Source organism: Rhodnius prolixus, unplaced genomic scaffold (assembly GCF_049639745.1).
Source record: "Rhodnius prolixus isolate KJV_2025 unplaced genomic scaffold, Rpr scaffold_2, whole genome shotgun sequence".
Taxonomy (NCBI): domain Eukaryota; kingdom Metazoa; phylum Arthropoda; class Insecta; order Hemiptera; family Reduviidae; genus Rhodnius; species Rhodnius prolixus.
This window is the reverse complement of record NW_027411592.1, coordinates 2,586,935-2,613,585: the sequence shown is the minus strand read 5'-3', so window position 1 is coordinate 2,613,585 and position 26,651 is coordinate 2,586,935. Positions and strand designations below refer to the sequence as shown.

The window sequence follows — 26,651 nt, the reverse complement described above, 5'->3', positions numbered from 1 at the left end:
CCTTGAGTCCTTGTGACTTTTTTTTCTCTTCCCGAAGTTGAAAAAATCACCACAAGGGAACTCATTTTGGGACAGTCGAAATGCATTCAAACGGCTGTAACCGAGCAGCAGCTGAAGGCTATTCCAGAATCGGAGTTCGAGCACTGCTATGAGGAGTGGAAGAAACGTCTCCAGCGCTGTGTGGCTTCAGAAGGAAGTTATTTTGAAGGTGACAATATAGAATTGTAATTCTTTTTGAATTAAAAAAAAATCAGTCTCATTACTTAATTTACAGACCTCGTATATCTGACTGCAATAGTTGAAAAATTGAAACGTGACAGTGTTCTCTGCATGTTAATCACCATACTGTAAGCAGTAAGAAGCTCCTAAAAATAAAAAAATAAAATCTTAGTTAAATCGAACTTTGGAATCACTAAGTGAGAATAGATAACAATAACTATTCAAATTAAAGAATCCCTTCCCTTTATAACTTGGTGTATAATACGAACTAATAAAAGTGTCAACAATACATTTTAAGGTTAATGCCATTTCAGTATTTTAAGAAATAACAGTGTTTTACAAAGTTGCTGGATTGTACGATAATTTTAATTTAATTTTCTTATTAGTTAAAAAAGAATATCTTACAATGTCATCAGACTTGAAAGGGGAAAGATAGAAATGAGTGAGAAATAATAAATTATAAGTTCCTTACCTTGGGAATAATATGGCCGGCCCTTAAATAGACACATTTACTTTCTTCATTTTATTTATTTTAAATTCCAAATATAGTTGTAGACTAGTTTCCATATTTGTAAGATAATGCGTTAAGCTTGCACAATTTATACGTACAACAAAATGTGGGTCATTTTAAACTTTGCCACACAGAGCCACGAGCTGTTTAGAGAGAGTCATTCTTAACTAAGACGCGGCCTGATGTATCTAACTAGTTAGTTAATAATAAAAATACGCGCACAAGGAGCTGGATAACCTTCTGCATTGGAACCTTCACATGCCTTACTTGTAACTTAACAGTGATTAAGCGGCTAGTTGTTTTTTTTCTTCTTAACTAGTTGTTCTTTTTAGTCCTATCGTTTCAAAATTTATTTATTATATATATTACTTTTCTAAAATTTTTGGAATGTAAATGTCTAGTTACTTTTAGTAAATACTTATTTCGTGACGGAAACTATGTATAGTATTCAGTAAGCTTTTCTATTTTACTTTTCTTCGGAAATTAACATAGAAATGGTGTATGTAGAGTTTCTTTTTGTTTTTCAGAGTTAATTTAGATGGTCTAGTAGTTTTTCTGTCCATTCGGCAATGTCAATTATGTTGCTGAAGGAACATAAATGTATGTGAGTGCTACAACCGAAAGATATTTACTTCACTTTTATAATACAGGGTGATCCATTTAAAACGCACCAATCGCTAATAACTTTTTAGGAAAGCGGAATTCCGAAAAAACCCACGAAGCAAACTATATGTTTTTTTTTTGGTCTAGTTTTCAAATTTTTCACCCCCGATGCTGTATCTTTATTTTTGGCGGAGTTACGGCTAAAACCCCGATTGGGGTTTCATAAGGACCACTGGTTTTGACAATGATTATGAAAACTACATAAAAAACTGCGAAAAATGACGTTAACCCCGATTCGATATCCCTAATATTAGTCGAGATATTTATCTATTCGTGAACAGTTTTCGATATTAATTTGCCACCAGAAAGTCACGTTTTGGGAGGTCCTTTGACTGCAAAAAATATTATTTGTGACGGAAAGAGCAAAAATAATAATAATTGAAGATTTTAAAACATTTAGTATAGTGTAATGGTTGTGGGTGAATCAGGATAAATTTGTTTTTCCATCAAATAAAAGCAACCAACACATCATTTTAATGTACCTCGTATGCAAGACTTCTTGACCTATGATTACGGTAAGAATATCTTGCCAGGGAGGGGCGGATGTTGGTCTAGTGGTCAAGAGCGTGGTTTTGTAAGTGGGAGATCCGTGACTAATATTAGGGATATCGAAACTGGGTTAACGTCATTTTTCACAGTGTTTTATGCAGTTTTTATAATCATTCGTCAAAACCAGTGGTCCTTATTAAACCCCAATCGGGTTTTTAGCCGTAACTCCGCCAAAAATAAAGATACAGCATCGGCGGTGGAAAATTTGAAAACTAGACCAAAAAAAAAACATATAGTTTGCTTCGTGGGTTTTTTCGAAATTCCGCTTTCCTAAAAAGTTATTAGCGATTGGTGCGATTTAAATGGATCACCCTGTGTAGTATTTGCGGGATTGTGAGTATCATTACTGTCTTTGATCTTTCTCCATTTTCGGATATGAGAACAGACTAGAAGATTCGACTATTGCAGGATTTAAGTTATGGACTGGATAAATATACGAATAAATTGTCTTTGCTGTGCTGGATAGGAGAATAGCCAAGCAATCCAATAGAATTCTAGGATATAGTGGATTACAGAAACATGGATTTTGTGTAGGTCCTTGATGCCGCCGCACTGCCTGGGGTTAAAAAAAAAAAAAAACTCCGGTCCAGTTCAAGGGAAATGATTGGCAATGGTGTTTACAGTGTGGATGAACTGGAAACAATATTAACGATAGGAGTTTTCCAAGAAAATTCATTTATGTAAACTGCTGAAACAGAAGGTCGTTTCGAGTGTTGTTTGTCCTTACTTGTGTCTTAAAATATTGCATACATAAAGAAAAAATGGAACCTAAATTGATTTGTTGATTTTGGTTTGTTTGCAGATTTAAAGGAGTTTGCGTACATGAAGGCCAGTTGCACGCACTTACTGAAGTAAGTTTTTCTTTATAAATTTATTTAATTTAATATTATTTCTATGATTTTACTTCACGCACTCCAGGAACATGTGTATAAACAAGGCAGTCGTTTAATCCTACTCAAAATTATCAACATTTGTGGTAATATTAACATTTAGTAAACAGCTGATTAAGGGGAGTGGCAAATGACGAATGTGTATTTGTCGTGTGCTGCATTGTCGCTAACATACGCACCTGATTCATTGAAATCATGAATGTAGATGGTGTGAATCGATTAGCATTGTGTTTGATTAAAATTACCAGTTATAAAGTAAAATTTTACAATATTTTGATTAATTTCTTATCATGTCCCGTAATAAAAGTCACTGGGCGCATTCAGCAGACAACCTAAGGCTGGAAACATAGTGGAGCGGCGGGCAAAGCGGCGATGATAGCGAAGAGCAAAGCGGCGAAATCAAACACAAGTAAACAAATGGGACCGCGCATAGTGGCGAGCAAAGCGAAGATAGAGCAACGCTATCTATAGAGAGTAGAGCAAAGCGTTATGACATGTTTGATTTCTTCGCTCTCATCGCGCTTAATTTGTAAAGGTTATTTTTCAAAGGTTATGGATATTGATACATTATTGGTTGTTTGTTTAAAGAAACCTCTGTGGGGCCATAGTATTTGTGAAGCTACAATAGTTTTTAATAATTAATAGTTTAAATTAATTAACAATTAGTAGTTAATGGAGAATTCAGGTAATTTTTGCTACATTTAATTTGGTTCTCAATCCCTTAATGCTAACTTTCATCTAAATACTAGGCAAAATTAAATTACATTTTCACGTCCTACTACTTCTGATCAGGACGAATTCTCCAATCCTCCTTCTGTAGCGTCGTACTACTCCAGTTTTTCAGATGAACAACATTAATTTACGACAAATCATGGTGTAGTGATTTAATAAAATTATTGTGTTTTTTTAATTGACTAATTTCTTTTTATCTGCATATATTTCTATTTTATTTTCATTTATTTTGATTTTCTTATCTTAAAGTAACTGCTAGGATTAATGGGGTTACACAGATTTGTATTTAGTAAATAACCTACATAGTTAATTTTTCTATATTGTGCCTAACTCATGTTATGAGCTGTATTACTCAAAAACAATAAAATTTGATTTTGATTAATGGGGTTACACTGGGCTAGTATGTAATCAAATGTTGATATAGACATTCAAAAATACGCATGAAACTTGCCAGGATGCTCCCGAAGTTGTTGGTACAAGTGATGAAATTCACCAAGTTCATTTCTAGACTTATTTATGTCATGTACACTGCAGCTCCTACTACTAAGCTGCTGCAAATACCAAAGTTTCAACGAAGAATTTCCATATAAAAATAGTTCCTCCATCTTGTTTTGTAGAAAGGAGAACGCGACTAAACTCGTCACTATGTGCATGCGAATCTTTGCTCGCTGCTCGTCGCTCTCTTTGATTTGAAGCAGCTATCATCGCCGCTTTGCTCGCCGCTCCACTATGTTTCCAGCCTAACAACTGATATAACCTAAACATAACCTTTTTTAAAATTAAGATTGGCGAGGAATCGGTCAAATAAAAAACAACTCGTCTTTTAAATTAAAAGGTGCTAGGCCATTTCAGAATCTGGTATTTATTAATCATATTTCAACTTTTTAACTTGTTATCAAAGAGAAAGAAGAGCACGCGATAGGTCATTTTTATGTATTTTTTCATCCCTTTTCTACTAAAAATATTGCCAAGGCAGTAAAGCTAGTATTTTTCTTAATATCGAGAAATAAGTCGTTTTCCGGGTGATTTTTCTAAGAAAAATCAAATGTTAAGAGCTTTAGATACTCTGTACTCTACACAAAATGGCTAAAAATTAATTTTACTTCTGTTACAAACAAGAAGGTTTAATAATTATTTGGTAATCTTGGGAGAGTTGCGTTTAATTACTAAAAAAATTGGAAAAATTTCAAACTCGTTTTTTTTTAAATACATGTACTTTGCTAGTAGCGATCACGGCTCCGTCGAAGTAGCATAGAAAATTTCCGCTCCATAAGATGGCGTCCGCTTCCACAACATGTTGTGAGAGCGATGCTAAAAGTGCGCCATTCAGCGGATAGTTCCGTAGCGCTCTTGTCTGCTGAATGCGCCCACTAGATAGTTAGATAGATAAAGTCTTTATTTTCCTTTTATAATAACAAAAAAGTAAACAATCACAAAAATTATAAATTACCTTTAAAATAAATAATAAATAAGAAATACTTCTTTAACTAATAAGACTAAACAAAATAAAGACATACACTAGGTCGAATGCGCCCACTATTAACCTTATGAGTTAAGGATTAAAATCCCTCTTGCTGTATAAATTTGCACCATTTACTCTTACTAGTGAGTGTGAGTAACCGAAAGTTAAACAAAAAGTAGTGAAACTACTAATATTTAAGGAAGTTTCCAAGTTTTCTAATTAAGTAGTGAAAACTATTTCCTTATTTAAACTTAACTTTTTTTTCTCTCTCGGTTTCTCTATAACGATCAGTTTTTATGCAATTGAAGGGATATTTTTTTGTATTAAATTAACAATTTACTTTCAATAAAGTCTGGTAAAAATAGGGGAAAAAAAATAACTTCCCAAGTTACTTTTGTTTAATGAAGTTAGTGACAAAAGTCCCTTTCTCTCATTGTTTGTTCTACTGGGTGCCATGTTTACTAGTTCCCCTAGCAACTGGGAGAATCTTGTTTCAATAATCACGTTCACACTGTGGGTCTAATTAATTTATAAAATAATCTTAATTAGAAAAAAATAAAGAATAATCTCACTTTCCATTTCATTTTCTAAAACAAGCCACAGAAGTTGGGAGAGGAAACTGTGTTGTGTAAAAGATGGTAACATTGAAGGGAACCAGCTGACAGATAACTAACTCACACTAAGGCACTGATAATCTACATTAATTATGATATTGCTAATAGTGAAATAGAATTATGTACTAGTTGTATATCAAAATGAATTGTAATGTGGGAATGGTTTAATAAGAATATCTTTTTCTTTTCTTTTTTTTTTTTATATAAAGAACAATAGTTGGGAATAAAATATATGTTCACGCAGAAAGAGTATTGTAATCCTGAAGGACGCTGGGAGATATAGAAAGATAGCAGTCGTTCTTCTGTATTACACATTCACTCTGGCCCGGAGGAGGTGCATACAATTTGGTGATCATCTAGAGCAGTGGTTCCCCCCAACCTTTGTGTGCCCTGGGACCATTTTAATATTTTTTTTTTTGTTAGCAGGGAGCACAAGGTTCCAAAATCACAATAAACTTGTTTTAGATTTTAAAAAAAAAAAACTTCAATTAGCATTGTGATTATGTTTTCAGTTATATTAATGTGCCTTTTTGAGCTTGCATTTTCTTAAACAAGATGGATAATCCCATGGGATTGATGAGCATTGCTCCAAGCGACACGCAAATCATCGTTTGCTTTTTAGTCAACTTCTGGACTTGTTTTTAGGCGCTCTAAGTTCGCTCGACTCCCACTCACCGCGCTGTCGCCGCACACGCGGCCGCATGTCAAATAAATATATTATTATTTAAAAAATGTTAAGTGTTTCGCGGACCACAGGTTGGGAACCACTGATCTAAAGACTTGAACAGCGAAAGTTCATGTAATTAAATTAAAAATTTCTCTTGGCTGAAGATGGGAAAGGAATAAGACTCCAGCCCAAAACTTCTAAATAGCCTAGGGTAAAGGGAATATCCACTGGATCAGCTGCCAAGTTCATACCCTGTTATTCTAAGTCAGAGATGGCGAACCTTTTTGAGACGTGGGTCAAATTTTGTTCCTTTTTTTTTATAGTACTAGCTCTAGGGTCACTAATGCCCATTTGCACAAGAGTTAAGTTTAAACATTTTAAACCGAATATTTTCAAAACATAACATCTTTAAAATTCAGTTGGCTTAACTGGGTAAAACGGGACGAAACAAGTGCTATGGAAGTCTCTTTTTACAAACATAACCTGAACAAAACCTTACAAAAGTGTGTTTTATCTGAAGAAAAATCTAAATATGGTTATTTGCTTTGGGTTGTCGATTTTTTTAACAAACAAAATATGGGTAAAATTAAAACATTTTATTTGATATTTTCTAAACACTTTTGCTTTATTTCAAATACTAGAAAAGCATTGGTCGTCATTTGCGTTTTAGAACTGTAATGATCAAACTAAAGGCTATAGATAGCATATAAATTGCTTTTGTGTCAATGCGTGATTGAAAAAAATACAGATATAATATAAATTGTCCACACAATTAGAAAATCTAAATCAACCCGCGTAAAGAAACTAAGAGAAACAAATGGTTGCCAAGCAATTTAAAAGTGGGTCAGTGAAAAAGCTTGCGCGGGCCAGTGTTTGACCCGCGGGTCATAGGTTCGCCATCACTGATCTAAGTTAATAGGAATCGTCTGTTGCTGAATGTCCAACGATCGCCCGAGAGGTTCCTTAATTCGTTTTTTTATTGGGCCCCCCAAAATTAGATACCAATTATCCCAGATTGGAAATCCAACTCTTAATAACTGTTCATAATCCTACCAGTTGCGGTAATGAAGGGGATGATACTCCTTACAGGTTTAGATCGCTTATTGAGAAGAGGCTTAGGATTAGCCCACCCCCACCCCAAATAAATGGGTTCTAGAAAAATGGTAGTTGTAAAATATTGGCTGCTTATAACTTCCCTGTGTTTGGAGGCCAGCCAGTAACCCGAATCTCCTCCCAAAGGCCTACAACTCCAGCCGATCTGCAACTTAAATTAACATAATAAAATAAATGTCCTATCACACCCTGGAGGCAAATGGTGAAAGTGCCTGGAATCACTCAGTAATTAAATTTTCATGGCTGTTACACGTTCGTCCAACGGAAACGGCTCTAGAAAGAAAGTTTTCGCATATATTCTTTCCAACTTAATGATTTTCTTTTTTAATTTCAAATAATGTACGGGGCAGGGATGTGAGAGAGTTGCTTGCAGCAAATATTTCAAAAATATTACGCTAGCACCGCTTCACTCTAAAGCTCAGCCACCTCTCTTGTTTACAAATTTTCCTTGACTGAGGTTTCTTGGGAAAACGTTTAAAATAAAAGAAGAGTAGAACTGCTTTTCAGCAATTACTACTATACCAAGTTTAAAGGGAATAAGTAGTAGGAGACATTTTCCAGGCAGGTTCTGTAAAGTGTAACTTCCGGTTGAGTGTAATTTCCCGAAAAAAGCTTCTCGTCAGGTCCAAAAGTGTGGCACCTAAACCAGATATCAATAGTGAAATTCAGGGATTTTTCATTTTAAGTTATGGCTGACCAGGGACATTTTCCGTTTTGTAAAAAAAAAACATATTTCTGTGAACTCAAGAGATCTCAAAACGGAAAACTCTGAAAATCGTACACTTCCTGTACCTTAGTATAATAAGGTACCTTAATAAGAGAAAGTTAAAAAAACTGATTTTTAGTTATATTAATAAATTGTTTGCAGTACATAAACGGCGGCAGATTGGAACAGATTATTCAGGATAGTTCGATAGCGCTCAGTTACTCGGTTAGGATGAAGATCGCCTTGGACATAGCCAAAGGGTTGCAGTATCTTCACTCTAAGGATATCTTCCACAGGGACCTGACGTCAAAGGTGAGCATTTTGATCATTTATTTTAACGCACTGGTTGGTTAACAAATCACATCTTAAGACATTCGTCATATTTATTTTGTGGCGCGAATCCACGCAGTTGGATTATAAAAAAAACACTAAAAAAAAAGTACGCAAAATTTTAAGGAGCTATAAAAGTTTCCAAGATAATGCTGTTTTTTCAACGTACGAACGAACCAAGGGCGTAGTTAGAAATCTATTTCAGAATCAATTATACTGGGGCAAGGTGAAAATTTATCGACCTTGCACAAAGTTGGCTTTGCTATCATTATAGATATTTTTCTCTGTACGTATTGGCAGTAACTTTGGGCAATGGTCATCTTGAGCTATGCTGCAGTTTTCTTAAAATAGACTTTCTTTCTTTTTTTGGTATAATTACAACTTTTTCTTGAAGATGTTTCACGTGAAGCCACAGTATTGGAAAATTGGTGACTAATTGGAGGCAGCTGACCTCCGTTGGCATGGCCGAAGAATGGTAACCAGTATATAGTATTTCAAGAATTTTCACTTTGCCTCCAGTATATTCGATTAAGAAAGCTTTAGGCTGCAAGTTGGATGCTGAATCTGTTAAGATGCTGACCAAAAACAAATGCTTACACTACTACTTTCACAGCAATGTTCGGTTTGTTTTAAAAAGAATTAATACAAAAATGATTTTGCACGATTTGATTTGGTTGAGACGTGGTCCCACCATTATTACACGCGATAGGAATCGAAACAATGGGTAAGAAATTGATTATCAAATCAAGTTATATCAAAAGTTTTCGAGAAAATCGTGAAAAACTGAAAAAAAATTGATGCCCCAAAGTTGTAATTTTAGTAGAATAATATTGACCAAAACTTTATAGTAGTGTCCTCTGTTGGCAAGTAAGCGAAATATCAAAATTGAACTTTCTATGATTAGCCGTGTTAGAATTACATCGATACGACACAGGAAGACCCATTTAAAAAAAAAAAAAAAAAAAAAAAAAAAAAAAAAAAAAAAAAAAAAAAAAAAAACACTCTCGGACTCAGGGGACCTTAAAACGGAAATATATCTGAAGAAAATTCAAAATCGAAAAACCTGTAACGATCACAATAATACTCACTGTTACTTAGAAGAGTTCTTGCAGAATAGCCCAATAACTCGAATTTAAGCTTCCTTTAAGGAAACATATATATTACTATTATTAAGGCGCCACGGTAGCCGAGCGGGTTAAGAGGCAAGACACGCAATGCTAAGATGTATTGTTGGTTTAGTGGGTTCGATTCCGGGTCTAGATGCTTTGGATTTTATTTAATGGTTAAATGAGAAATAGTAAACACGTTTGCTAGTCGCCTCCATCCACGACACCTAGTAAATGGTAGTTGGACGTTAAGCCCCGCCTGGAAAAATAGGCGATTACTTTTTATTATTATTATTTTTATTTTTTTTTATTTTTTAGTAATATTTGTTTTTCTAATATTTTGTTGTTTTTTTTTTCCATATTGTAGAATATATTTGTTAAAACGATCGAGGAGACAGGTGAAATGACCGCAGTGGTTGGGGACTTTGGCTTCGCTGCCAGGATACCCAGGTAATTTCCGCTTTTTTCTGTAAGCTAAACAGGAAAGAGATTTTATTTTTACTTTTTAAACTCTTACTTTTTCTTGATAATTGTTTTTTCTTTTGCCAGTAATTTAAGATTAAAGACGATTTTTTTTTTTAAACGGTTCAACATGTCACTGGACAGAGCGATAGTTTTATTTTGAGGTTTCCCATCTTTAGGCGAGTCCCGTAAGGGAGTGAGACATCTATCGAGTTTCTACTCCTTTCTAGGGAGAAGCATCTTGAAAAGCATCTGTTGACGTTCACTTTTCCTCGAAACATGAGGAAGAATTTCCCGAATTAGGAACCAGTAATACATTATTTCATTAAAAAAGATTTCTCCCTCATTTATGCCAGCTATTGGTTGGCATACCTGCTTTTTAAGGCTTACAATATCGAGTCATCCCCATCATTTTTTTTTTTTTTTTGGCATTATTTTACAAAAAACACAAAACGATTGACAATGCCACAGTGAGTTGGGGAATTAATTGACTCAGTCGCTGATTTCTCAGTTCCGCTGCAATTTTCAAACTTCTATTCTTTAGTTGATTGTTGGAATTTCGTATCCTTGAAAAATAAATGCGGCCTTGAAAATGATGTTTTGTTAGACATATTAAATAAGTCGATTTTTCCTTCTTTATTGTAATATTTATTTTATTTTACTTTATTTTAATAGCTTTTCTTAATATTTTAATTTAGCATTTTGTATCAGTGTTATGTAAAACCAGATGTTGCGTAGCTCTTAACATTCCCAGATAAAAATTTCGCCCCAGCATCACTAGCTTTCCAAGTCACACTTCAGAAAATGAAGGAGTGTCTCCACCGTGTAATTGATCTTTCTGAGATTTAACAAGCTCAAGATTTCAGAAATGCTTCACAGCATATTGTGTAGACTTGATCAGAATCGAGCTCGTAAGAGTTATCAACATTCTAAAATGGAAGATTAGTGCTATGTAGAAAAGTTTATTAGGTCATAGATCTTTTTGAAGGACCTAGTTTCCATACTATATATCCTGGGCTACACTCTACACTGGAACTTATTCTAAAATCTAATTGTAAAGTGTTAATGTAAAATGTAAGGTGTAACTGGTTAATGTTTAGGAGATATCTTCAAGGTCACAAGATCTTTGGTACAGCTGTTTGAAAATTCTTATTAAGTTTTCTAAATTTTCACTATTAATTCTTAAAAACTAGTTGTTTTCAGTTACGGACTAGAGCTGTGGGGTTCAGCCAAACCTACAGAACATACGGACAGTACAGGACATTTCAGTCAAAACTACTGCCGACAGATAGTTGACGCTCCTTTCTACAGTGACTAACCTCACTCTTCACAACGAGTGAAGCTACATTCCCTTCATAGACCAACTCGCCAAGACTAAATATCAAAAATTCCAAACTGCTCTCTCTTCTTGCTCTAATCCTCTTGTACTGCCTCTCGCTTCCTCTGACATCCCTAATTCTGCTCGCCGACTGAATCGCCAGTGGCCCCGTGACTTCCTTGTAGTCTGAAGGCCTATACACCATTACTCTCCTCTCTCCTCCTCATATTCTCCTCCTCACTCCTCCTCAATCCTTCTCCTATAGAGAGTGCTACCGCTGGGTAGTTTCTCTCCTCCCGCACCAGTTCATCACTCTCTCCATATTTACTGATTGTATACAATGTATACTGTAATCAACCTAATCAATTGTAAAATAAATTTCTTGTATTTTGTTGTAGGTATGGCTGTCGATTAGCTACTGTAGGTTCGGCCTATTGGATGTCACCGGAATGTATAAAGGGTCAATGGTACGATCAGACGTCGGATATTTTCTCTTACGGTATTATACTTTGTGAAATGATCGCCCGGGTGGAAGCAGATCCAGATATCCTACCTAGAACTAGTAACTTTGGCCTTGATTATATAGCATTCACAAAATTATGTGCAGATGACACACCACCAGACTTTTTAAAATTGGCGTTTCAGTGTTGTAATGTAATTATAAAAAAAAAAAAATTATTAATATTATTTTTTAATTGAAATTCTTTTTAATTGTAAATAATTTTTTTTCGTTCGACTTTTTAGTATGATCCAAGTCAAAGGCCAAGTTTCTGTGAGATCGTCACCCAGTTAGAGAGTATTATCTGGAATTCCAAAGGGCCAAAACAGGATGGAAAAACAGAATCAGCAGATAGTGCTTCGAAAGAATCATCTGGTCACAATAAACGTTAGTAGAACTTTGTATTTAGGACTAATTCTACGAGATTTTCCAATCAATAGCCAATCATTTTATATAGCATTTCAATGATTTCGATAAGTTGGTGCGCAATAAAATAAAAAAAAAAAATGGGTTCTCCCCACTCCAAAAATCGGTCAGGATGGCAGTAAAAATGCCTGAACCAGATTATAGAGGATTTATTTATAGTTAATAAAGTAATAATTTATATATGTAATTATTTCTAGAATAGTTACTTAGAAGCCATAAACCAGTTAGAAGCCAGTTATTTATTTTAATATCCTTTTTTTAAATAATATTTACATAAGTTATTATCGTATGAAATACTCAGTTTGATTTATTGCTATTATATTACTATTTAACAATAATTGAAAAGAATTGTTTAATGAAAAAAAAGAAGGAAATTTTGTGACAAATGGATGGCGCACCTAAATTACATGATTTTCTGGAGTTTCCTCAATCTCTTGCAATTTTTTCTCGATAATTTCTGAATTATTTTTCCTCCCTGAGAAACACATTAAATACTAGAAAGTTCCCTAGCAAATACCGTGTAATGTACTTCCCCGTAGGTTTACAAAACATTAAAAAGAAATCACTGATCTGGATTGTGATGACCGCAATTCCCTCATAACATTGCTCGGGCACTCGGGACTAAAATGTCCTTCCAACTTGGGTGAGACTTCTTGGGTTTCGAAAGGGGAATCCCTTCATTTCTTCCCTAGGAGAGTTTAACGTCCAGTTAAACAAATTTCTTCAAATACTTGTCTTTGCAATTCAAGAAAATGATAACTGAGCACAAGACTTTTTTCTAAGTTTCAACAGTTTTTTTTTTTTTTTTTTTTTTTTTGTTTCAAGAGTATTAATTGAATTTTGTTTCAGTGGGCCATCGGAGATCATTGTCAGATGATAGTATACGAGTTCTGGGCGAAACTATGGCACAACAAGACGCTTACTATAAACCTGCTGCGCAGAATCCGTTTGCGAATATTGCTGCATTTAAGGTTTTTAAATATTTCTTCATAATTATAGTGTTATAATTAATTATTAAAATGTTGAATTGTTATTTAAGAAGCTGCAATGGTTTAATCAAACTTTGCACGTTTCGAATTCAATGATTGTAGCCAGGAGTATTTATTTATTTATTTTATTTTTTTGGCTTTTTTTTGGCATTGGCTTCCGCCATACAGCCTGCATCGTCTAGGTGCTTATCACTAGAATATCACTCACTCTCCATTCTCACTTATAAATACATTCGCTTCACACATTCATCTTTCTACTATATACAACTATTTACATAAATCTTACAACTAATGGATGGATCAGTACTCCTATATTCCTGCCATCCTTATAGCTTAACCGAAATTAAAATCACCGTAATCCTTCTCTAATCATTTTCTTCCATTCATTCAACAACTTTTAAATACATTCATATTTCATTGCTAGCTCTGCTGTAGATTTAAACACACAGATGTTGCTGGAGATTATTATGTCTTCGTAGCGAAATGGTGCATCTAAAAATACCTGTATATGCAGGGCCGGATTTAGATGAAAAGAGGCCCCTAGGGTATTCCACTTATGAGGCCCTTTCACCTCCCATTTTTAAGTTTGTAAATTACATGAGAGATAATAAAATACATCACTACTGTGATATATATCAATTTGTTAAATGAAACATGTTGCTTCAAGTTTCATGATGAAACATAGTACCAGAGCTTACTAGCATAAGGCACGTCCAATATTTGCCATAGCAATCACTGAACGTATGAACTATACTTTGGTGCAATTTAGTATATACAAACGAACAGACCCAATGAGCCGAACGCGTTGATCTTAACCAATAAATTTCTGTTTGTTTATTAGTTATATGCGTAGAATTTCTCCTTATTTTCGGTTCAGTGTTTTAGTGTTCACTGTTTTTAGAATAGTGTAATTTTAATGTAGGACCCTCTTGATCTTGAGGCCCTAGGCTGAAGCCTAGTTAGCCTATAGGTAAATCCAGCCCTGTGTATATGTTAAGTCGTCAAACATTCGTTTCCTTTCTACCAAATAACGTGGACATATCATTATTATATTGTCTTGAAATCCTCCTCCTCATTGCAATCTACGCAAAGAGGAGAGAGGACCTTTTGTTGATCCTGTGAAGAATACGATCCACACACACAGCGTGGTTCGCTCCTCTCAGCCTGCTTATTGTCGTAACAACCCATTTATTTTAGAGACAGTTCCCTTAAACCATGTGGTTGTCTAGGTAACTGATCTGCCATAGTAGGAGTATTTTATGCATTTCTTAAATGCATAAACCTTCAGGGAAATTCTAAAAATTTCCAAATTGGGTACAAATTAATCAACTTTTCATATGATTGGATAAAAGTGCTGAAGTAGTAAGAAATAAAATAAACAACGCCTGCCTGCTATGATGAATAAAATCAGCGATATCAGCCACATTTTCGATTTGAATTTTCAGCGGTTATATCGATATAACAGATCTTGACCTTGGAGATCTTCACATCGTGCATTATCAGTGAAAATTTGTTATTTGCAAGATTTATTTAATTTTAATTGTTTAGGATGCAATAAATTAATAAAAAATAAAGCATTGACAAATTTTTGTATTTCCTTCTTTTTTTTTCTAGGGAGGTAAGAAGATAGTGAGTCATTCATCCTCGGACACAGGCTGCTGTACAGGAGGCGGTGGTATTGTCCACGGAGGAGGAGGTGGAGAAAGTGACGATATGACGGCTGCAAGTTCTGCAGACAGTAGCACCGTAGTGGCCGAGCCGGTGGTCAAGCCGTCCAAAATACTGCAGAGTCTGAGATTGGGAGAGAAACTAGTAGATAAGGCGTCTCTATTGGATGCAATCTTCGCTGGAGGCTGGTGTTTTGTCAATCATCATGATTCTTCATCAAACAAAAATCGAATGGTTTGTAACTGAACAAGATGTTTTTTAATGTCTGCTTTATTTGTGGCATGCATGTTTCTACATAAAAAAAAAAAAAAACATTTATTTTTTTCCCCCCTCCCAATTTGTGCAGAATGAAAAGGAACATGGCAGCCATCATCAACGGTTCACCCGAGGAACTAGCGAAATAGTGAGCAGTACAGAAACTCCACGCCGTAAAATAACACCTGTAATTATGCCGCCTTCGCTTCCATCATCGCCTACCTTCAACAGGCGTATGACTTCCAGTCCTGTCAAGCCGCATCACTCTTTACCCACCTACCGACTGAGGACATGCTCTTCTGGTTGGTTTGCTTTTCTTTGTTATTGACACCGAGTAAAAAAAAAAAAAATTTATTTTAATCATTTTTGGGGGAACTGTACCACCATATACAAACACTCACAGAAGGCGCAGTTCCTCAACTCCCTTACCAACATTCAAAACTTACTCGAAAATAAGAAAAAACCATTTTCATTAACAAATTTGTTTTACTCCACTTTTGGAATGAGTTATCCCTGTCTAACTCTGTGTGGCGGAAGGAAGTTTAAAAATAAATACATTTTTCCTTTACAAATTGTTTTTTTTTTTTTCATTGTTATTGTTTTTAAGAAGCATAAAGTATAAACTATAGAATAAAATCGTATTTTCTTCTACTTTCACACCACTTCAGTTTCAGAGACCGTTTTCCTGTTTTTCCAGTAATGATGTAAAATTTTAAAAATATTCTAAGAAACGAAATATTATTTTCAATTCAAAAAAATAAAAATAAAAGGAGCAAAATAATATTGTTTTTGAAAACCACCCAAATGAGTATATAATTTTTATCAAGATTCAAGTAAGTCATAACCTTCGTGTAAGCACTTTTTTCTTGTAATTTCATTTCCGGTTTGCCCTGCTGAAGATGAAAAATAGAAAAAGAAGACATTAAAGCTAAAAAGCAAGCTGTGATTTTTTTTTTTTTTTAATTAAGTAACACCAAAACAGTATTCATGTTTCTTCTCAGCTATTTACAATTCACAAAATCTACAATAATTTTTCTAAAATTCAGACATTTGTTTTCACGGATTGCTAAAATGTCGAGAAAAGATTTTTTATGGTTTATTTACATAAATTGCAGTGCCCATAAAAAATTCTTTTAATTTTCTTATTCAGTGGACTCCTCACCAAGTGCATCAAGGTTTGGAAAGAACTATTTAAATTTACTTTTACTCAGAAAATCTAATTATATAATCATTGGTATCGTTATTATTATTGTATTAATAACCTTATCTATTGATAACCGTGTTTTAAATCAATAAAGACAAATCATTGCATTCTAAGCCACCTCTCATCTCCTTGCCTTAGTTGTTGATTAAAGTTTTTTAGCTATTCTAAGTTGTATTTCGGATAAGCGGTTATGGAGCTCAACTTCAAAGCGTATTTTCATCTTCTCTGTGATAGTCAGTCGTCTGTGCTGAAGACATCTCTTATTAGGCACAGTGGTTTAAAAAAAAAAAAACACACATTTTAAACTGTTATCGGGTTTATATCAGGCTACTTTATTTAGAATTAGGAAGATGAAGGAAAAAATACATCTCATTTCGGATTGTGAGGAGATCTACTATTGAAACAGATAGAAGGTTTAAGAACTTAGACGATTTCTTCGAACGGTTGTAAATCTTAGGATGAAGTCCTCGCCTTGGGATTTAATGCCTTTAGACTTGGTGTAGGTCCAAGAAGGCAATTGGCTTGAATACTTCTGTCCAGTCATTGACTAGCCAGAAAAAATTATTTTATGTGGCGTAATTTAGATAATAAATTAATAATCACACGTCAAAAATACTAATTTCATTTATTACAAATATAGGCAGTTGAGGGTAATCTCAGTAAAATATTCATTACCTTCTCAAAGGTTACCGGACTTCACCATAATAATACTTTTAAAAAGAGGGCTTTAAAAAAAAAAAAAAAGCACGCTACATCTGAGGTTATTGGCACCGAAACTTTGTTCAATGCCGGTCTCCGGTCAGTGAGCTGTAAAAAGCCTCCCTAGCAAGAAAAAATCTAAGAGGCCAGCTGCTGGAATCGAACCCGGGATCTCCTCGTTGAAATCCACTCAGTTTAGAATTATGTTTTATAATACTCTCGTGTCAGAGAAGTTACAAACTTCATTAGTTCTTTCATTAGAAAATAAAGATTGTTTAATTTAATGTTTTCACAATTATTGTTTTAAAGTTTCCATTGAATAACTTCGTTTTGAATTCGATTTGTAGGATCTAATCTAACGTTCCTGGACGATCATGTTGGATTGCCTGTGCTCAGGAGAAGAGGATCGTGTGAGAGCGGATTCTTTTCCAGCGTAGGCGAAGATTTCTGTCTTCCAGGTACACTATATAATTTGTATTCCTTTAAAAAGAAATGCAACATTTGAAATAAGAAAAAATCTAATTATACTCGTAACTTTTTAAAGTTACCCATAAAAGCATATCATACCTCTCCTCTCCGCCCAGATTACAAAAGTTTGTAATCCAATTTATTGATATTTCCAGGCAACGACCTAATAGCCTCTTCGGTGACACTGTCTTCTAGTTCGGCTGCGTCTTCACTTCTATTAGATTCTGGTTCAGCTTGTTGTGATCCTGGCGAAGGTGGTACATGTACATCGGCCCTGTATAGAAGCGGTGGAGGTGGTGGTGGCCATTTCTGTTTACAAAGAAGAGGCATGTACCAAAGTTGTCGTAGTGATAGCTCTGAAGAGGTATCTTTGGATGGTCATCATGTAAGTTTGAAACGTTGTTCAATTTTTTTTTTTTTTTTTTTTTTTTTTTGTCCAGGGGTGATATCAGGTTAGATTTAAGTTTAAATGTTGGGAGGTTTTATTAAATTATTTAATACAAATATTTAGAGATGTTCGAAATAAAAAGAACAATTATGATTTTTGCATAGAATTTAGGGTCATTTAGCATTTTTCGCGACCTTCTGCAGAAAATCTAATTCTGAGTGCTGTACTTCCTGGTTGTATCTTTCAGGTTCTTTGGCAGTCGTAGCTTTGACTTCTACTTTGCGCTTTATCGTGATTCTGGGATATCCAAAAGAATCCTGTATACAATAAAATTGATACCATTTAAATACGTTATGACTACCCTAACATAATCTTCCCAAAATATGAATTAAATATTTCTCCAAAAAATTCTGAATGATGGAAGATGGAAATTTACGAGTTAGATACTTGAGATTTGTTCACGCGCCTACTCGGGGGCGTATTCTCGTCTGATGCTTTTAAGACCAAGGATATTCATTTTGATATACGTATTTGTTTCGTAATTTATTGTGCTAAATAAATAATAATTATAACATTATTTCCTTTTTTTTTATTTACATTAAAGATGGAGGACAGATGTCGCAGTTTTACAAACCAGCAGGCACAGATTCACAAAATGGTTGAATATTTCGAAAGAAAAGGTTCTGGTGTAAGCACAGAGAACAATAATAGCAGCAATTGCAGAACGGTAACATATCCTGTACGTGATCAATTACGTTATCAATTACGTCCAACGTATGAAAATCGTCTACTAAGGCGCCAGCAACATCAGCACCAGCAGCAACAACAACAACAACAACATCAACAACAACAACCATCATCACCAGCTAGTACTAACAGTTCACCATCTGTAGCTTCCACCAGTAGTGGTGGTGCTTTATCTACTTGTTCCTCTAGTTCACTACACTCGACAACCTCGTCTTCCACGACTGCATCGCCGGCTACCTCAGGGCTTGGCGGAGGCAGTGGTTCCATATCAGGTGGTAGTAGTAGTAGTGGTGTACCAGTACATAGACTTATTGTCTGCGAGGGAGCTGTACGCAGTAAATTACAGATTTTTGATAAAAAATAATTCATAATGATTAGGGGGTCTTTGAAAAAAAAAAAAAAAAATCTAATCTCTAATGTTCTTCCTTTGACCCAACTTGACCTCTCCGCCCAGATCGAAAAACGGAAATTCTCTCCCCCTTCGTTTCTTCACCCATGTTTACACACGGTATCTCTTCCCGGTAGAAAAATTACAAAACAGTGCTCAGTGTTTTATATGTCCACTACTTTTACTTACAAAAAGAAAAACTTGAATTTTCTAACGAGAGTTCTAAAGAAAAAGAAGAACACATTCTGGTTTTTTAACATTTTTTGTTGGTATTAATTTATTTAGTTTGGCATAATCAGGGAAAAGTTTTGCATATATAGTTCCTTCTGAGACGTAAAAGTTTGTTTTTTCCTTCGATGTGTGTTGTTATAATTGTATATTTGTTATTTAGAATAATATTTAAAACAAATATAAATAAATAAAAAATGTATTTCAATAACAGAACTAAAATTAAGAACGTGTATTTGATGTAACTTCAAAAAGAGTCTTCCTCTTCATATTTATATTTTTTTCAGTTACTTTTTCTTTTACGTAAAGTTCCAAGTCAGTAAGTCCAGATACTTTTCATTTTAACGACCAAGCTTTAAAATCACTTGAGTTGGTCTAAATTTAGTCGATCGGTAAGCAGCATTCTTACCTAGTAATTTAAGTAATTACTTTTCCTATTAACAAAATCACAAATGGAAATCAAAACTTACAATATTAATGTAATTTTCTAATTAAGTGCACCTGGTAGATGCAAGAAGAAGCATTTGTACTCCTATATTGTTTACACCATCTCCTAAAGGCTGTCTTAAGAACTCTGCCGTCCATGTGCAGAACAAAGTGCAACACACAGGTGTTGTAATTCATCGTGGTTGCCCGCTCATCCGTTTTCTCCTTCTAGAAAAATGCTTTTGGCTTTAGAAAAAAAAAAGTACAAAATCTGTACCCGCAGTGTAGTGGAATTTGATCACAGCTTGTCCCAATGCTTGTTGTGTGCCGCGAACGTTTTATTGAAGTTGTACTCCCCCTAACCCAGGAGATCCTTATAAAAGATTTCTGGAGCTTACTCTTAATTTGGGCAATAAGAAACTTTCGTGATTTCCTAGGGGGGTTGCAAGGTTATTTAGTTCGTAAAGCCCATTAAGAGCTCTGGTGTTTTTTTTTTTTTTTTTTTTGTGAGATCCAACCATAATCACAAATCGTGACTCTTTAAGAAAAATTGTTGGCAATTAATTTAGTAAGTGATTCGTCCATGAATGCGATCGACCTTAATATTTCAGTAAGTACCTCAGAGGTATACCTACACTATGGTCCAATTTTTAATTTTTTACAGGAGAGCAAATGAAAGAGTTTTTTCGCGGTTTTTTCATACTCATAAGCCCACGGGAGTTATTTTGCTTAAATCTTTGGTCGATAATAAGGTAACATAGATGCACACCATACTCGTAAGTGAAAAAAAATAAAATATTGTATTAGAAAGATTAAAAAAATAAATTTTGAAAAAAAGGACAGTGTTGTTATACCTCCGTGGGGTACTGATTTAGTTTCTCTCGCGCGTCTTTGTTACTTAAGATTACTTACTGTGTGCCTAAGTTATCTCGTGTTTCTTCCAAAAAAAGAAGTAACGATTTATCGAACAATTGTTTATCGATCGTGCCCCAAATTTCTATTAGGAAAACATCTCATTCAAACTTTCAAAGCCACAACAATTTATCACCGTTTTCATTTAATAGAGGTAGGATTTTGAACAATGTAAGAGACAAATAGAAATTCTTCTTCTAACCTTTTGCTTCGAATCATCTATATAAATCACCTTGCATCTGTTTCTTCTTCCCAAAGCTTATAATCCTTACTTCTTCGAAACCCGTTTTCTGGAATTGCTAACAATTAAAGTGGTTTGTCCTGATATCTAGTAATTCCGAATCAGTCAAATGTTTGAAAAATATTCTTTTTCTGAAATATAAATTTAAAAAAAAATCAATACTATTAGCTCAATTTGTAAAATAACTAAAGAGTTCTAAATTCTAAGAATTCAAAAAAACCTTCTGTATTGGGTAACTTTTGTAGTTCAAGATTGCCAACTTAAGATCATTTGTATCATTAAACATGCTAACTTAATCACTCTTTTCTATGGTTTTCTAAATAAAAAATAATTCCATTATTCACAAATGCTTCTTTTGTGATTTTGTTTTTAATTTTAGAGGGGATAATGCCGGTGATACTATACAAATTGTTTTTTCTGAATTATGAAAGATAAAAATTTTAAAAAATATATGTACGTATATAAATGATGTCATGTTTCATTTTGACAGTTTGGTGTTTATTTTTCTCCGAACATTTTTTAAACAATAAAAAAGAAAAGTTGAACATAAGTTTCAAAATTATTTTCTATTTTGGACAAGAAGGCTTTTTTTTTAAGAAAAAAAAAAGCAATATGTAAAAATAGGTTAAAAGGAACATATATAAAGAGAGAGCATAATATTAAATGTAAACTTTTTAGGGACACTTGTATAACCTTTTTCTGTGATAATGTTAAAACCTCTTTATAACCTAATTTTTTCTTCCTCGCCACAATATGTTGTTTATCTTTTCATCCCACATAAAAAATTATTTATGAACTTATTCTCATTTTGTTTAAAAATTAAAAAAAAAAAAAATATACATGTATATTTTTCTAATTTCATGTTTAATGTTATGTTGGGGTTTTTAGGAATAAGGAATTTAATTAAAATAAATTACTATTTATAGAATCATCAAAACTACGTACGGCGACGGCATCCTCGTTTTATATACCAAAGTTTTTTTTCCTTTTGATTTTTGTAAATATTTTAAACATAATCAAAAAAAAATTAAAGTAGGCAATTTAATTATCGGAAATTTAAAACTAAAAAAAAATGGAAAGGTATTTTTTTAGTGTTGAATAAATATATATCGATTAATTATAACATTAATTATAAAAAAAATAATATCGATTAAGAAAATATAGTTTAAGAGAGAAGTTATCGATTTAAGGAAAAAGTAATTGTAAAGTTCTAGTCACGACTTTTTGGTCCTTTTTTTTCGTGTGGGTGTATGTGATTTATTTTATTTTTTATTTTTGTTTCTCTTTCCCTTTGTACAAAGTAAAAACAATAAATAATTTTGTCGTCTTCAGGATATATTTCTTTTAATTTATTTCTTGCTAACAATAATTGAACAGACCCTTTTTAGATGATTCAATATTTTTGTGCAACATAATTGCTTGTAATAAATCGGTGAAGACAATTTGATATTTATAACCATGTTAAGCAACTTCCAAATCATTATCCATAGGATTATGTGTGGTGGCATTATTTTCACATTTTGGAGCTGATTTCACTGATTATTTTTGAGTCATCTGTGCAACATTTACAATCAAGGTGCCAGTAGTTTTTCTTTCTGTCAAACAAACCTTGTAAATGAATAGGGTAACATTTGTTTTTATTTTCTTCACATTTTGGCATTTCGCTAATTTACAGGCTTATTATATGAGCTGGTAAAAGCAAAGTAAATCGCCTCGTAAAATCTGAAGAATTTGGACTAGAATAATCTCTTTCTATAAAAAAAAAAAAAACTTCACTTATCATAGCAAAATATATTCACGATAATCAACGTTAAGGAGATAACAAGTAACACCGGACGTTATAAACTTACCAATTGTAACTATAACCTTACACTGTTATGTTATGACACAATATTAACCTACCTACTTTTTGCCGCCGGCCCAATTTTGTTCACTGACGAAAATATGGACTCTACTGAGCCTATAAAAATCAAATCTGATGATGCATCTTTAAAAAAAAATAATAATTCTCCAACAACAAATCAATTGCACAATGATATTGACGGATAAAAAGGGGAAAAAAAACGCCCCTTACAATAAATGACGTATCGCCATATAAAGCGACTCCAAAATTTTTGTTATTGTTTTTTCTTTTCCTACCTCATTTTCTTCTGAGTAAGTAAAAAAAAACACAATTTCTGTACATTTTAAAAATTTAATAAGAGCCTAAATAGTTTAAATAAGATATTCATAAATATCTGTATGTATTTATGCATAATTGTGTAAATATTGTAGAAACAAAACAAACTAAAAAATGATTTAAATGAAAAAATAAAAGAAAGGTGCCTTCTTGCAGAAAAAAATAATAATAAATTATAAAAGTTATAAGTAAAAAATTAAAAAACAAAATATATCTTCAAAATAAAAAAAAACGTCCACAAAACATTTTAATGGTTGTGTGTATATATTCTGTTTTATAATTAATATTATTATTTTGACAAAATTACAAAATAAAAGAAAGGATAACATAATTTTTCTTTGACACAATATTAATATATTTTCTTTTTATTGTTTTCGTTAAATTGTTTAGTATTTTGGTGGCAGGTTATTGGATCCAGCCACTAACCCTTTTTTGATGATCTAATTCTTTTGTACAATAATTACTAGTTCATCTTACCTTTTTCTCTTTGTTGTTATTTTCTCGTTGCTCTTCCTATCTTTTAAAAAGAAAGAATAAAATTTAAAAAAAAAAAATTGTATTTGCATTTATTGTTTTATTTTTACTTTTTTTCCTCGACTTTATTGTGTAAAATTTATAAATAATTTTTTGTTTTTAAGGTATTCTCGTCTGGTAAATAAAGTGTATAAATGTTAATTGAATTTAAAAAGAATAAAAATTATATATTGGGTTTGTAAGGTTCCAAGTTATTACTACGTTGTTACAAAAAAAAAAAAAATGATAAATAAGAAAAAGAAATGAATAAAAAATACATAAATTTATATTTATTGTTTTTACTAGCCCTAATTTATACTTCCTATTAAGTGGAAAGGATTGCATTTGACTAATTTTTTTCTTTGTTTTCTCATCAAACTGTGCCTGATCTTGTTGCCTAGATGGCGGTTTTTTGTTCCCTCCAGCTGATCTAGTACGTATAGAAGATTTTTTTAATCACTTTAACTTATTATTTTCTTTAATGGCCAAGTCAGAACAATGGATCATAATAATTAATATAAAATTAATTGTAATATGTATGGAGAATCTACACTGATAACTTAGCTGCCAATTAGGGCTAGGTCAATACTAATTTTAATTTCATTAAAGAAACTGCGCGATGTCTTTGATTACTTTGGCTACAAATCGTCGACAATGAACAGAAAACTGTGTGAAAGCTCCCTAAAAGTTTTCTGGTGTAATGGCATATTTTTTTTCTTAGCTTATTTTTCCAAATCTACATTTATTTCCTCCTCAGTCATTGGTTTCAAAATTGATTTGTGCGATCGATTTGGTTCAGCAATACTGATTTCTTCTACTCCTCTAAGGTAACAATATCGATATATCATGGGGAGCTATCGGTATGTACTCTTTATCCCCTACCTCGTAACAAGTAAAATTGTATTTCTCTTAGTCAATTATTTAATATATCAAGTGAATAAATTGAGATATTTTCTAGGGAGTAATATACTTTTCAATTATAATAAGATATTTTATGGTAAGAAACGTAAAACAATCGTAAGGTGTAACTTAAGTAAAGTTGGAGCAATCAACGGTAAAAAATATAGCTGTTCGTGCAAGCAACGAATTAACTTATACTGAAATGAGTGATTAACAAAATAATATATGCCTCGAAATCATCGCTACACCCAGAGGTAACTATTTAAGAAATTGTAACAAATACCAGTAAGTACCCAGGGTTCAGTGGTGGGTTGATTCAATCCACCACTTTTGCCTGCACGGTTGTCCATTGATTTGCTCGTCCTAGGTAGCCTCTTAAGACCGTTACAATGATGGACAGAAGAAAACTGGCAGGGCAATGAAAAGGAGTAGGCGCCAATGACTACAGATGTTGTTGATGCACTTAATTAGAAGCACAAAAGTTACTCTATTGATACTAGTTATTAAACTTATAGCATTGTATTATAGTAACAATGCTGGGAGAAGCCTCAGTAACGGGCCTAGTTTTAAAAAAATTATGGGATATGCAGATTAAATATTTGTGTAAGCAAGGACCAATAAACATTTGCATGTTTATGATCATATAGAAAAATAACAGTCTGCTTAATCGTAATAGACTTCTGAGTAACAGGAGCTCTCTTAGTGAACGGATAAAAGACAAAAATCACTGATTTCATGTCCATCATTGCAGAATTAAAAGAAATTTATGTTGGACACTTAAATTTGAACTTTAGTTTGACATGTTTGCTTGAAATAATGTTTTTTGAGTATTTTATAAGATCTCTTGTTGGCCGTACCTTACCAGTTGCACAGGGCATTGACAGTGTTGTATATAGACAATTAAAAAATAAATAAAAAAAACATGCAATGACCCGGCACACCTCTAGTGGCATTCTCTGGAACTAAACACAAATTATTTTCATCATTTTATATCTGTTGCTGAAAGCCAAAAAATCAATGAAAATCACGTTTAACCTCTACTTAATTTATTTAATAATTCAAATATTTTAAAGAGAATTTCCTATTTCTTTTTTTTTATATATTAAATCAAATTAAAAATTTGTTTAAATATGAATTTATTTATTGGGTAAAAATAAATTAAAATTACATAGATTTAAATAATTCCACTGAATTAAGATTTCAACCAATCAGATGAATGGTTTAGAGTTCATTTGTGCTGGCCAATCATGTAACTAGCTTGTATAATTAATTTTTTTTTTTCCTTTCTTTTTTGTGTATGTGGTAAACTTAAGGGAAACGATCAATAGTCAGAGCCGAAATTACACAGATTTACTTCTCTTTTCTGGCTAACTAAAGAATGTAAATGATATTTATGTGGCCCTCTTATTTATATACATGATTTATTCGCCGATATCCATCTCAATATTTAATTTAAACAAATTTTTTTAGAGGCATCTTTTCGGCAAATACTTTTTTTTTAGTTGCCCATTTTTTTTTCAGGCAATTTATCTTCACTTCTAATAAGAATTAGGAATGCATCTTACGTTTTCTGAATCTAACTTCAGTTTTTTTAATTCTTATTATCTCAGATAGAAAAAAACTTCTGTCCATTTTCTTCATAAATTCTACATTATTAGAGCATACATTTTTTTCATTTGGGATTTCACATTCCTAACATTTTCAGTTTATAAATTGTTCGTACATTATTTCATTTACTTTTAACCTTGAAATGAATATAAATCCTGTAAAATTTATTGAAAAATAAGTTCATTTTTGTTTTTAATGGGCATGTCGCTATTTATCTGGAATTCTTGAAGCCAGAGCTTTATTACCTTTACAGTTACACAAATAATTATAATTTCACAACTAATCGGAAAGAATGAGGAAATAGTTTATTTTATTATTATTATTTTACATGCTGTTAATCTTAGAACCAGCAAAAAATGGAACAAGATTCATTTGAAGTCTTGTTAAAGTAAAAAAAAGTATCGTTTTCTTTTAAATTTAATAAACAAACTTCTGTGTTCATTGTTTCAACAAAATTAAGACAATTATAAGCTAATGTGAAGTAATAATATGTGCATACTGGAAAGAATAATTTTTTTTACTAATTTCAAAAAAAAATTCGTTAAATTTTTGCAAATATAGTTCTTACTAT

The 26,651-nt window shown here is 32.9% G+C and overlaps 1 protein-coding gene and 2 long non-coding RNA genes across 8 annotated transcripts in view; 1 reads left to right on the top strand and 2 right to left on the bottom strand.

Annotated features, from left to right (window-relative positions):
* The window catches only part of LOC141450236 (uncharacterized), a 52,352-nt gene extending 51,438 nt beyond the window's left edge, over positions 1-914 (bottom strand). For all 3 annotated transcript variants that reach the window (XR_012455984.1, XR_012455982.1, XR_012455983.1), the window contains exons 1-2: positions 692-914; positions 277-365 (exon numbers count right to left, since the gene is read on the bottom strand). This is a non-coding gene — a long non-coding RNA (uncharacterized lncRNA). The remainder of the gene's footprint in view (positions 1-276; positions 366-691) is intronic.
* The window catches only part of cdi (serine/threonine kinase), a 90,434-nt gene extending 66,575 nt beyond the window's left edge, over positions 1-23,859 (top strand). For 2 of the 3 annotated variants that reach the window (XM_074120438.1, XM_074120437.1), the window contains 11 exons: positions 2,745-2,793; positions 8,289-8,438; positions 9,930-10,012; positions 11,741-11,996; positions 12,087-12,228; positions 13,117-13,238; positions 14,871-15,158; positions 15,271-15,481; positions 17,430-17,540; positions 17,706-17,935; positions 18,543-23,859. In XM_074120438.1, the coding sequence (XP_073976539.1) occupies positions 2,745-2,793; positions 8,289-8,438; positions 9,930-10,012; positions 11,741-11,996; positions 12,087-12,228; positions 13,117-13,238; positions 14,871-15,158; positions 15,271-15,481; positions 17,430-17,540; positions 17,706-17,935; positions 18,543-19,049 (2,149 nt within the window). In that variant the 3' untranslated portion in view covers positions 19,050-23,859. Of the gene's footprint in view, positions 1-1,073; positions 1,182-2,744; positions 2,794-8,288; positions 8,439-9,929; positions 10,013-11,740; positions 11,997-12,086; positions 12,229-13,116; positions 13,239-14,870; positions 15,159-15,270; positions 15,482-17,429; positions 17,541-17,705; positions 17,936-18,542 lie in introns of those variants that run through there. The other variant, XM_074120439.1, reaches the window with a different exon arrangement.
* On the bottom strand, positions 16,668-21,011 carry LOC141450235 (uncharacterized). Of its 2 annotated transcripts, none has more exons than XR_012455981.1 (3): positions 20,872-21,011; positions 17,650-17,859; positions 16,668-17,562 (listed from the first exon to the last, which is right to left on the bottom strand). It is a non-coding gene; the product is annotated as an uncharacterized lncRNA (long non-coding RNA). The 2 variants fall into 2 exon arrangements; XR_012455980.1 differs by having other exon boundaries at positions 20,842-20,981.
* Positions 23,860-26,651: the final 2,792 nt, after the last annotated feature.